A 12,428-nucleotide genomic window follows, 5' to 3' on the forward strand; every position below is an offset into this window, starting at 1 on the left:
TCGTGGGAGTGATTGCCGTGGTCGTAGCCATATTTGGGATAGCGCTTCCCTTTATCTGGCCCCGCTTGAGGTCGAGGCTAGATTCCCGCCGTCGCTCTCGCTCCCGTCCCAGCTCTACCGGTGCGTCTTACTTCAACCCTCTATCTAAATTGTTTGAAATCCTAACAGAGGCCAGCAAATTCAGACATCCCGCTTGTCAACGACCCGAGGCAGAATGCCATAACCTACACCTCGGACGACCCCCGAGCCTCCGTCGGCGCCGGCGAGACTGGTATAAGCCGACCACAACGCGCGCGATTCGATAATTGCGAACAACAGCGCGGGCTGATAAAGCGTACGCTCACGTTCTGAGGGCTTGGATATGATGCATACATACTCGAGCAGTTCGGGCGTAGTATAGGACGCAGCTGCTGGCGCCAGCGACGAGCGGATACCACTTGTAAGAGAGGGTTGGCATGTATTGCAGGCAGTTCGTCAGGCAGTTCGTCAGGCAGTCGCGAGTCACGACTCATAGGTGCAGTCCTCGTGGGCGATTTTCAACCTTGAATACGTCTCTTTGGCTCTGGCATACGAAGGTTTTCTATCCTGTTTCTTCAAGCATCTACCGAAGCATCGCATCAGTGCAAGCGATTAATTCAGAGCCTTCTCACGTTCGAACACGATGATCTCTTTACATACAGACCATGAGTGCGATAGCCGGGATAAGATTTCGACACTTGACTTCACGAAGCCTTCTCTCGTCTCTCAGCGAGAGTATAAAATATACTTCCGTCGTAGATACCACGGATATCCTCCTTCATCATTCGGCCGTCCTCAGGCCACAACATAATGTAGGTGGCAATCCCTGTCATCATCAGCAAGAACACTCGTAGACAAAAAAACTGGCTCGACTTACATTCGAAGAAGGCACCACCCCAACCAATTGGGTCAGCAATGCACCGTTGTCCCTTGAGCACATTGCCCACATCCCAGATCGTGAGGTAGTCCCTACCCTCCGCGTATTTGGCGAAGATGTCTTCAAACCTCTGCGGCACAAAGCGTCCTTCGTGGTCATACGTCCCGGTGTCACTGCCATGCTTATCCCTGTGTACGTTCTTGAGGAAGATACCTGTTGAGATGGCGTACAAAGTCAGTGTACGTCTCACATCGATTGGAGTTGGAAATGCTTACGAAAGAATGGATCAGGCAGCCATCCAGAGCATGTCGGGTACGAAAAGTTGGAGTGGATAACGAACACCGCCACGATGGACAGGATGATACCGTAACCAAGCCGATAGAAGCCAACGAATGTATCCTGCGGCCAAAGGATCCCGTCGTGGTCGCGGTCAAAGAAGTCGCAATGTTGCTGTAGGACGGTCTGATGAGAGTGCTTCTCCCTCCAGCCTGGTGTGCCATCAGGAGATTCTGCTGATGGGGCGACGTTTGCACGCGCGGTGCCTGCTCATGTCAGCAATGCAGCTGTGAGATATCTCATGAGCGAACACATACCTGTATGCTGGAGTTTTGAGCCTTCCGAGTTCACGAAAGGTTTTCTCTGCTCGGTGATGGGTACATCGGGGATTGAGACCACCACTCCATCGTCTCCATTCGTGAGACGCTCGGAATGCCTCATGATTTCTGCCATGTTTCTATTGTCGGGCATCTTGTCGGTGACTGTAAGTTCGTAAAACTCAGAAGCGAAAACAAGAGGGCAAATAAGAGGAATTACAAATATAATCGCAGAATTCCGCGCTTGAACATTTGCATGTGAAAGCTACTTAGGTACCGTTATGTTCCGCTATCATGACGTCACGCTAGTGGAAACAGCCTTATCCCAGCCATGGAAGTTTCAAAGTACGCTTAACTATGTAATCATGCAATCGTCATCCCAAAAACAATACCTGAAGCACGTTTCTGTGCTCGGAGCAGATTTGCTTGCCAACGACCAAGCGCGTCGCTAGCCAGAGATCAGCGCAATCGACATCTGCAGCAACGGCTCGCGCCGCCTTCGTCCAGACAAGCTAACCAGCAAACCGGCAACACCAACAACAGCATCACACCTCTTTGTGTGTTGATAACTCACCTTCGCATCACATCATTGTATTGCTCCGGACGTGAAATTACTATTCAACATCTGGGGTATCCTACATGGATGCACGTGTCGCCCTCGTAGCATCTCTTAGCGACACAACTACACCTCTCGCGACCCACGCGTGTTCCGCTAAGTTCCGCTTCAACATCGATATTAGGAGCCGCACTACCTGCTATTATGCCTAGGAAGATCTGTGACTTTCTAAGAACCCCATTCATCGAAGCAATCGTGTACAGACGCCACTCTGCACTGTTCTCAGGGTGTAATACTTGCTGGCTACGGCTGGAAACGCGTGGGGAGGGGTACTTCTATACTTCTGTCCCGTCATCTCCGCGACGGAGACAAGCGAAGAGCCTGTGACAGGCACACAACATGGAAATTCACCAGGTGTCAGGGCGAATGTCTCTCCATAGCAAGTTTTGTGGGCCACTGTCACGGTCCGCTCGTTGGCCGACTCCGTATTCTCTCTTTCTTGAGTCCTCCGCTAAATGAGCCTGGTCCTTGAACAGCTTTTGGGGATGATAAAGAAGCCAAGCTTTCTCGTCATTGACAAGAGTGATTGGTTGGCGTCCTGCAAGAGGTCAAGCATCCCTGCAAATCGACCAATGTAATCGATGGATTGGGACTTGTGCATGGCTGACGGTGGCGCGGCTCCAGGGTGTCTGGCGCATGGCAGAATGCATGAGGCTTTAGCATAGCCTCAAACCGTGTGAGCAATAGATAGTTCGGCCCAGCTTAAGTTTCAATTCCTTTCTAATGACAGACCACTTGTCGCAACGACGTCCCAGTAACACCTACAGTCACTCGAAGCACTCACCACCCTTCTTCATCTCCCCTGTGCATATTACGACTACTCCAATCCATAGTGCCCTCAACATCTGAAAATGCAGGCTATCCTCCGGGTTTTCTGGGCTCTGATTCTGATGCTGATGGGCGATCACCTTGTATTCACGACCCACGCAGCCGTAATAGCACACGCTGTAGGGCGAGACTCTACTGCGGGGCCATCTGTCCAATCACACGGCATGTCCACCGAAGCACTTCTAACGCTTGTTGGTGTTTGCGTAGCTGTCCTGGGGTTAGTGCTCACTCTAGTGCTATCATGGCCTAGCCTGAAAGTGAGGTGGGGGCTGTGCACATCTCGACGCCTTCATCCCCGCCAGCGTTCTCGTTCACTCTTTACAGGTACGTCTCTAGACATCGATTCAAGACTGATTCCCAGATGCTGATTGTGTATAGCCGGTTCTGCGATTGCCCTTGTCAACGCTCCCGGAACGCTCGCTGCCCCTGCCCGCCCAGCTGAACCTTGGACCCACAGCTCGAATGGCGATCAAGTACCGCGACCGCAACGCGTCCAGTCGTGCTACACTGAGCAACAACGTGCACTGATGCGACGCGCGCAAACATCCTGAGAACTCTAAAGGATGGGAAAGACTCTCAGGCCGTTAGGATAACATGGCGGAGGATTGTCCGCAGTGTCAACTTTCAACGGGGTGTCGTCGGACGCTTTCCAACGAGGCGTATGATCTGTCGCATTTACAGTGTGATAGCCTCAGCCCTGTGAGCTGTCAGCTTATTTGTATGCGCCTGTTCTTCCCCTACCCGTTCTCATTCTCGTGGCTTTTCAGGAATCCCTTCTCGCCAGTTCGCATAAACAAAGATGGAATTGCATTTCGATGTCGCATTTCAAGCATGGGGAATGCTGATGGAGCACTAGAGTTCTTTTGATGCTTTGAGACTATTATAGTTTTTCTTCGCAAGCCTGTGGTCTCTATATTTATGTACACACTTGGATCAGACCGGAAGTGTTGATGCGATCCTCCTAGGGCGCAAGTCGAATAGCGTCTCGCCGTGCAACAATACAACTAGTCTTATATTCAGGTACCTGGAGAAGTTGATCGTAGCGTTATACCTCCCTGTATCACAGCCTGCTGTCTTCTGATGAGGCATTCTACATCGTCATCGGAAATCTGATTTTTGCTCGTAACGTTTCAAGCTTTGGAAAAACACCTGCTTGTTCGAAGCACCGCTGTCTCGGAAGAATTCCGTCTTCTAATGGAATGGCTAGAGCTTTTCAACCTATATCTGTATAGACTTGTTGAATGATTACCAATTCTGTTGATCATTACGCCAAGTCGTTATCTGCACGTGGTTTGTCATCTCAGCCTCGTACATTCTAGGCCCAGCATCTGCAACTCAACAATCACACAAGGAAGTCGCACAGCCTAGCTGAAACCTCCTCTCACTTTTTATTGACCTTGCTTGTCGTCTTCGATACCTTACTCCTAGCAGAATGAGATGCGCCTCCTTCGCAGGGAAGATGACGGCAGCTTCAGCCTTACCGAATTCATAGGTCATGACACTCCAAGATATGCCATACTCTCGCACACTTGGGGCGCCGATAACCAAGAGGTTACATATCAAGATATCCTGCAAGACACGGGTCATAACAAGAACGGCTACAAGAAGTTACATTTTTGCGCGAATCAGACGAAAGCAATCTACCTGGAATATTTCTGGGTCGACACTTGCTGCAGGTATTTTAAAGCCATTGGTTGCAGACATGATGGCTACTAACCTTTTTCTAGTACGTGCGTTTGATTTCATTGCAGACAATACCATTGGCATCGTTGCACGAAACTTTGGACTTGGCTAACGCGTCGATTGATATCGCAGTCGATAAGTCAAGCAGTGCAGAGTTGACAGAGTCTATCAACTCCATGTACCAATGGTACGAAGCAGCCAGGATATGCTTTGTTCTTCTGGAAGATCTACTTCCTGAACAACCACTGGAAGCATATTTGACTTCCTGTCGTTGGTTTTCACGGGGATGGACACTGCAAGAATTGATCGCGCCGCGTTTGGTGGAATTCTTCGACCAGAGTCTGCAGTTTATTGGGAGTAAACGCGATCATGTCGAGTTGATCTCGGCTACCACCAAGATTCCTCCTCATATCTTACGGGAAGGTGTCGAGGGAGCGTCGATCTGCGTTGCCGCGAAGCTATCCTGGGCTGCTGGGCGCCAGACAAAACGTAAAGAAGACGCCGCATACAGTTTGCTTGGACTATTCAATGTCCATATGCCCTTGATCTACGGTGAGGGCGACCAAGCGTTTCAACGCTTGCAAGAAGAGATTGTCAAACGACACAACGACATGACTATTTTCGCCTGGAATCCTCTTGAAAGGCAACTCTACGAGCGACAATACATAGGTCTCTTCGCTCCTTCCCCTGCACACTTTGCAAACAGCTTCGCTATCTACCCTTTCGACGACGTATTCATTGAATTCTCTACCACGAACAAAGGTGTTCTATTCACGAGCGAAATTCGCCTACGTGTTGTAGAGCAACCAGGTGACGACGATCCTGGTGTGGTTTACCTCTTTTGCCTAGGTATGAGTTCTCAATACGGTGGTTACGAGAGACGAAGGCATACCGGCATCTACCTTCGCAAACTTGGGCCTCGTTTGTACTGTAGACTTGGTAACATCGCGATGGCAAGTTTTCCTTGGAAGGCCACTCGGAGATTGAGCACACTAGACGTAACGGCAACACACATCTTGATTGATCCGATCGTCGCCACAACCAACGTCCCCTTCCTTTATCGTATGAGTTCGGTACATGTCCCATGCCCCGGCAACATCCGAGTTGACAAAGCATACCCAACAACCCTATGGGATCACACAGACAGTCTTTACATGTCAGCGAGGTTCTATGGATGGACTCTACACCCCGTGGTGCTAGCCCTATCTATTTGGGTATGCAACGTTCCGTTAGTACTGCTATGCGACTACAAAGTAGAACCACCGGTCTTGAAGGCATTTCAACCATTACAAAGACCGCGTGAAACTGCGCTCATCTTCCAAGAAAAGTATCGGGAGGACGGAACATCGTGGCAAGATCTGTTCCTGCAAGCTCCTAGCTTGGAGACACTGAACGATACAGTTTTTATCGATCAGGGAGCTACGTCAATGCGGATTCGCTTCACCTTGGAGTCCAAACATATATGGGTACTGTACAAGAAGATCACTGCCAAGAGTCTCACTTTCTCAATAGTACATGTTCCTGCAGGCCTGGACAAACCATTGAGCCAAAGCAGAATTGAAACAAAACGTCTCGGCCTGGGAAGTTCTCCGACGCACAATGAATACGTTACATACGGTCGGGATACTTGTTAGGATGATCTCGCTTCAGGTCTTTCAAACGCTGATAGTTGTCATTTTTGTACATTATACCTAGTGGTTAGATAAATAGGCTAGTAGATCTTGAAAGAAATTGTTGGCTTCGCTGACTTCAGCATATAGCATGTACTTTGGTAACGCCGAGCGAATGCTTAAATAAAGATCTGATCAATCCAACTTCGGACATACCCATGAGTCCGGAGGTCATGAGCATATCCCTAGCTATGACTTTGCAACGAAGGCTCCGCCGGGCGTATTTTTCGCGGAAGATCTAGCTGAGTCAGATCAAAGCAAACCATGTAACCGAGTTTATCTTACACAAGCGGAATGGATTCCGCCAGCTAAGGTAGGATATTAGACTTCCTGCTTACTATCGAGATGCTGCTGACATAACCAACTTCGGTCCTAGGACCGGGCTATCCGGCGTTCGCTTAGGACCAGGTACGGCCGCACACGTGGAGATACACAATCATGTTTTGCAACTAAGTACCTTTCAGGAAAGAGTGACATGGGTGATGTGCATATTCAAGGCTAATCATCCATCCAGGGTCTTGAACTAGGAGGGATGGACCTTCTTGGCGACACTACTTACCCGTCTCGGCCCGATCGTACTTACAAAGATCTACGAGTCGGCCTTTCTCTCCTGGTCCTTGCGCTCGAACTCACATGTATCTCGTTCATGCAGCTTGGTAGACGCCATTTGTATCAAGTCGCTCTTTACCATGTCGCCATCACAGTGTGACAAGAAATTGAATGTCCGGAACAAGAAAGAACAAGATATTAGTTCATCAATGGGGGTTTGATCCATTCCTTCGACAGCGAAAAGATGAAGAAGCGTCAAACGACCTTACTAAGACATCTTCGTACAGGGATCTATCACAAGAGCAACGGTGTTAAGGCGCACCAACATGAGGGCTCTAGCACAGGCATCCGGAGAGTCTCCAATCTCGACCCCGGTTTAGCTCAGGATGTTATCCATGGGCCTCAGGGCTATGGGCCACGCCGAGCTTGGACCTTAGCCAAGTCAATAGCTGACATAATTTTGAGAGCGCATCTCGAGACACTTAAGTACGCTGCTGGCTACTGTGTTGCTCGAAACAACTGCTCTATTAACAAAGAATAGCACTCTCTATCAGCCTACTATATTTTCCAAGATGTTCCTCGGATCATCAACCTTCTTGGCTGCTAGCATAGCACTGCTACCTCAAGCTACATCGGCAACATCCTTCGGTATCCCCTCTCGCCAGCAACAGGGCCTCTACAACTCTAAAATCGTCTTCGAGGCACCTAACCCTACTTGGCTTGAAGGAATAGCAGTGCGATACAATGGTCAAATCCTCACTACGACCATTAGCGGGCCAATGTTGCTACAAGTCGACCCAAGCCAGAAGCGCGACTCAATCGTAGTCGCACAAATCCCTGGCGCCACGGGCACTTTGGGGATCACCGAGCTCGAAAAAGATGTGTTCTACCTCAGCGCGGGCGATATGAGTAACGTAACTGCCACGAGCTTGGTTTTCCCCAGCAAGATTTGGCAAGTGGATATGCGTCCTTTCCGCGTGAATCAGCAAGGAAATGTCGCTCGGCCAGCAAAGATATCTTTGGTTGCGGATCTGACTAACACTACGTTTGTCAACACCTTGTCTCGACTTGGACCGAAGGACAACTCGGCAATACTCATCTCCGACTCTGGCGCTGGTCACATCCTTAGGCTAGACGTTCGCACTGGCATTTCTTCAGTGGTCATCAGCGATCCAACTATGCTATCGACCATACCTGGAGCAGCAGGTGTCACTGGAATCCATATCCACGGCTCCGAGCTATTCTACGCCAACTTCGCTGCGACGACCTTCTTCAAGATGCCCATCTCGCTTACCACTGGCATGCCGACCGGGCCAGCAACGCTCATCACGAATGGCACTCTTATCGACGATTTCACACTCTCCAGAGATGGCAAGAAGGCGTATGCGTGCACGAATCCTCGTGGTCAGTTGATCGAAATCGATATACCTGGTCAGACATTTCGCCCCGTTGCTGAAGGTCTGAATGCAACATCCGCTGCACTAGGTCGTGGTCGGTTCGATCGGAACAGTGTGTACTTTGTCAGTGGTGGTGGATTGGACTTTCCTCTTACAAATCCAGGCGTTTCTGGCGGAAGAGTTGTGAAGGTTGATCTTTAGATAGAAACCATTGTTGTATTTGAACCGCGGAGATCACACAGTTGTCAATACTGGCCAAAGCGTGCAGGCCCTCCAGCAGCTATCGTGTTTCGGAGTGGCGATCTGAATAGTATCTTGTAGTCAACATTGTATCCATAGCGATATATTGGGTGTCATGATGATGTGTACTAACACCACGGTCAAAATCGAGGTAGAAACTCTAATGTGGGTGATAGTGTCGTGTTGAGGAAAATGCTCAAAGTTGACTGTGGGATATGAATGCTGTGCGGAGTAGAGAGACCCTAACCGCTTGGTTGTTTGTCCGCCCGTGGTCATCTCAACGTATGCCAGATATATGTTGGGCTTGAATAATGAAATGATATGATCTCAATCACTTTGCTTAACCTCCGTCCAGGTTTCGGAGTATCTCGTTCATTGCCTTTTTACGCCCATATCAGCGACGCCATATCACAACCCGTCAATGTGCAGCTCTGTTATATAATGCTTTCCATTCGTATTGAAACTACACTCCAAATGACAACACACCTACAATCAACATTGTTCTATCCCTCCAAGTATTGAAACCAGTTCCAGACTGCATTCCGTCAACGCCATGCTATCATAGCTGCACCGCAACGATCTTCCCACCTGCCTTCGCCTGACCATCCGCCCCAAAGCCACCCATTGTCGTCAAGTAAAGAGTATTGCTGTCCTTCTTTGTTCTTCCAAATGCCGACGCTGTGGTGCCTGCCACAGAATCACCTTCAGCAATAGTCGTAACGTTGCCATCAAGCGTAATGTGCTGAAGTTTGTCACCTTGTGGCGCCGCCAATGGTTCAGAGACGTAAATACTGTCATCCTTTGCGATTGAGATATCATCCGGACCAGTGAGAGTAGAGTCGCGCACGGTCTCGAAAAAGCCGAAGGGTTTGCCGGTCGACGGGTGGACACGAACGCGGCCGGCGATAGCCTGGGCAGTGTTGGTGTAGTATACGTAATCGTCATGAACCTTGATTCCGTTGGCACCGAGCTGCAGCCCGGGTGCAGAGAAGTTGGCCTCTAAGCTAGGGTCCTCCAGAACGACTCCCGTCTTTCCAGTTTTGATGTTGAATGCAGCGATGTTTCCATACCACGAGTCTGCCAAAAGCAGCGTTTCCTGGTTCAAAGTGGCCATACCATTGGGCATAGCCATATCAGGTAGTTCTGCCATCATGCTGACCTTCGCTGTCTTCTCCTTTTGGCTCAGATCAAGCTTCCATAGCGAGTATTTCTGTAAGGTTGGCCGGTATTCAGGTGCAGACGTCGAAACTATCACAGCGAATACATCCTTCTTGAATTCGGTGATGCCGAAAGCACCAGTTGCGTTTGGAAAGGTGGCGATGGTGGAGAATGTCGCTGGTGAGGTTTGTGGGTGAACAATGTGAACCTGAGCATCGCCGATGGTGGAAACGAGGAGAGAGCCATTTTGCATGGCAGCGATATTTTCGAGCCACGTTCCATTAGAGAATTGGTGTACTGTCGACACATAGGCCGCAAGCGCCGGAGCCATGAGGGTTGAGAGACTGGAAAGATACTTCATCTTGGTGGTGATTTCGACGGTCGGTGGACGATTGAGGTCTTGGTATAGTGAGATTGGGATAGTTTAATGATGGAAGAGCCATCCTCTTACTTATACTTGTCTTGCCAGATGAGAAAAGGAAGCGTGCTTTTGTTTTCAGTCCGGTCGACCATGCATTGATTTTTGGGCCTTGGCGACGCTTGAACGTTTTCTTGCTACTTGCTTCATAATCTCATCAATATTTTGGATCAAACATGCTTGTTGATCTTGACACTTTGCCATAACTGTACTCTTCGTCCGCTTAGGAATCCGAGTTGTATGTTGAAGGAGGATGCCTTGGTACGCCTTGTCTCACACCTTCCTCCAAAACGCCAGCTGAGCTAACCTATAATGGAAACTTTTACTAGCGCTTCCTATAGGGATCTAGCACGTGGTGAGGTTGCTGAATAATGTCGCGGATTCAACTGAACGAGTACAGAGGGTAGGTATGGTGGATCGAGGCCCGCCCGCTGGGTGCCTGATCTGCCATATTGGAGGGTGTCTCGCGCTCTCGGCGTTCATCCAAACTCCGCGAAAAGACATCGCAATGATGACTGAAACGCGTTTCACTGAAAAGTGCGGTGCATGAGGGATAGAGTCAGGAGTCGGTTGTTGTGAAGTGTTGGGGACGCAGAGGCTAGAAGCGCGGACCGACAGCTTCGGCGGTGGCTTCGCTGGGGTCCACCGCTTATCTGCCGCCCGCGCTCCCCACTCGTCATTGCCCTGCAGAACTCAATCACTCACGACATGACTTTCTTTCACATGATCTCTAACGACCCAGACATTTGACGAGAATTGTCGCGAGCGAATCCAGATGAGGTAAGTCTTCAGAAGTACTCTGCCCGTCGCATCGGGCAGTCGAACCCCCGCGCAGGCGCCGTAACCGGACGTACCGGCGCAATTCCGTAACTCCAGCGCCATATCCCGCCAATCTTACATGCACCGATGCGCAGGCAACATCACACGTCCAAGAAATGAAGATCCGCTGTGATATACGTCTACTGTTGACCCAAGTCTCGACTCGAGGGTGACATTTATGATACAGAATTCGTGAAAGTAAGGGTATTCCCGCACGCGTAGAGGCTGAAGTGCGGCCTTTTTTAGCAACATAAGATATGCGATTTACTAAAGGAGTGTAGTGTTTGAAACCAGTAAAGATGAGCTATCTAACGCACGTGAAAGCAAAAACCAATTCTTCAAGACATGAAAGGCTTCACCAGCTCCAAAGACTTCTCCCACAAGGCCTTCTCCTTCTCTTCATCGTACGCATGAGGCGCATAACCGGGCTCATTCGACGCAGGATTGGCGTTAACTACACTAGAAATCTGGCAATCCTCAAGGTACTTCCCGCTTTGACCTTCCAGAGCCTTTGCAGTAGCTGCCCAGACTGTGGTTGCAGCACCTTGCTGCGGGCTCTTGAGCGCTTTGCCAATGTTAGGGTCCTTATCCCATGCCTCCATCGTATCCTTATCGATGTGCGTCATGAGACCAGTGAAGATCAGACCAGGATGAACCGACCATGCGTTTACACCTTGGCTTGCGTATCGACGGTTGAGTTCAGTCGCACAGTAGATGTTGGATGTCTTGCTCTGGCCGTAGGCTGACCAAGGGTGGTACTCTCCCACGAGGTTGAGATTATCCAGATGGATGCCGCCCATGCGATGGCCGGTGGACGCGAGGACGACAACCCTCGACTTGGAGTCTGGCGTGCTCGACTTGACGAGAGTGGGAAGGAGAAGCTGAATCAACAGGAAGTGAGCAAGATGGTTTGTGCCAAACTGGGTTTCAAAGCCGTCTGCTGTGCGTCCCTCTGGGCATGCCATTATACCGGCGTTTGCAATGAGGACGTTGAGACGGTCATGCTGAGCCAGGAATGTGTCGGCACACTTGCGTACGCTGGCCAGAGAGTTGAGGTCGAGCTCTAGGAGGTGGACACGCTCGCTTTCCACCAGGCTTCCAAGTGCGGTCTTTGCTTTGTTGAGGTCGCGGGCTGTGAGAAAGAGGGTAGCACCGGTCTCGTACAAGGATTTGGCGGTCTCAATACCGAGCCCGGAGGAGCAACCGGTGATCAGAACTGTCTTATCCGACCATTTGCCTTGGAGTTCTTCGTCCTTGACGATCTGGTCGGCAGTAGGGCGTTGATCACCAGGGCCGTCAGGCGATTGATGAGCGGAGACATATCGGGTAGTCATGTTGACGGTGATTGTTTGAGGGTTGGTAGTGGTTGGAATGCTTTACATCTGGAGGCAGAAGGTGTAGTGCTTGATGGGAATCATCTTGGAGGAGCTGCTGAACTTATATACCTCCTGGCCATCGCTACTCGGTGCGCTCGTTGTCCATTCACCGCAAGTCCTAACTCCTCTTCCTAGACACTACCCTAGATCTAACTAAATTACGGATATCGTAAGGAGCTTGGAAAC

The 12,428-nt window shown here is 50.0% G+C and overlaps 5 protein-coding genes across 5 annotated transcripts; 2 read left to right on the forward strand and 3 right to left on the reverse strand.

Annotated features, from left to right (window-relative positions):
* Positions 1-722: 722 nt before the first annotated feature.
* AA0111_g10112 (hypothetical protein) lies at positions 723-1,642 on the reverse strand (the record flags this gene model as incomplete). The annotated part of the gene is made up of 4 exons (XM_028643826.1): positions 723-844; positions 896-1,108; positions 1,171-1,437; positions 1,489-1,642. 4 exons carry the CDS (start codon positions 1,640-1,642, stop codon positions 723-725), a joined length of 756 nt encoding a protein of 251 aa, XP_028502249.1.
* Positions 1,643-4,791: 3,149 nt separating this feature from the next.
* Positions 4,792-6,249, forward strand: AA0111_g10113 (hypothetical protein; the record flags this gene model as incomplete). Its single annotated transcript, XM_028643827.1, has 1 exon — positions 4,792-6,249. The coding sequence occupies one exon, from the start codon at positions 4,792-4,794 to the stop codon at positions 6,247-6,249; it is 1,458 nt and encodes a 485-aa protein (XP_028502250.1).
* Positions 6,250-7,406: 1,157 nt separating this feature from the next.
* AA0111_g10114 (hypothetical protein) lies at positions 7,407-8,432 on the forward strand (the record flags this gene model as incomplete). The annotated part of the gene is made up of 1 exon (XM_028643828.1): positions 7,407-8,432. The coding sequence occupies one exon, from the start codon at positions 7,407-7,409 to the stop codon at positions 8,430-8,432; it is 1,026 nt and encodes a 341-aa protein (XP_028502244.1).
* Positions 8,433-9,030: 598 nt separating this feature from the next.
* Positions 9,031-9,990, reverse strand: AA0111_g10115 (hypothetical protein; the record flags this gene model as incomplete). The annotated part of the gene is made up of 1 exon (XM_028643829.1): positions 9,031-9,990. One exon carries the CDS (start codon positions 9,988-9,990, stop codon positions 9,031-9,033), a length of 960 nt encoding a protein of 319 aa, XP_028502245.1.
* Positions 9,991-11,204: 1,214 nt separating this feature from the next.
* On the reverse strand, positions 11,205-12,200 carry AA0111_g10116 (hypothetical protein; the record flags this gene model as incomplete). The annotated part of the gene is made up of 1 exon (XM_028643830.1): positions 11,205-12,200. The coding sequence occupies one exon, from the start codon at positions 12,198-12,200 to the stop codon at positions 11,205-11,207; it is 996 nt and encodes a 331-aa protein (XP_028502246.1).
* Between the last annotated feature and the right edge of the window lie 228 nt (positions 12,201-12,428).

This window comes from Alternaria arborescens (assembly GCF_004154835.1).
Source record: "Alternaria arborescens strain FERA 675 chromosome Unknown contig_32, whole genome shotgun sequence".
NCBI classification, from domain to species: domain Eukaryota; kingdom Fungi; phylum Ascomycota; class Dothideomycetes; order Pleosporales; family Pleosporaceae; genus Alternaria; species Alternaria arborescens.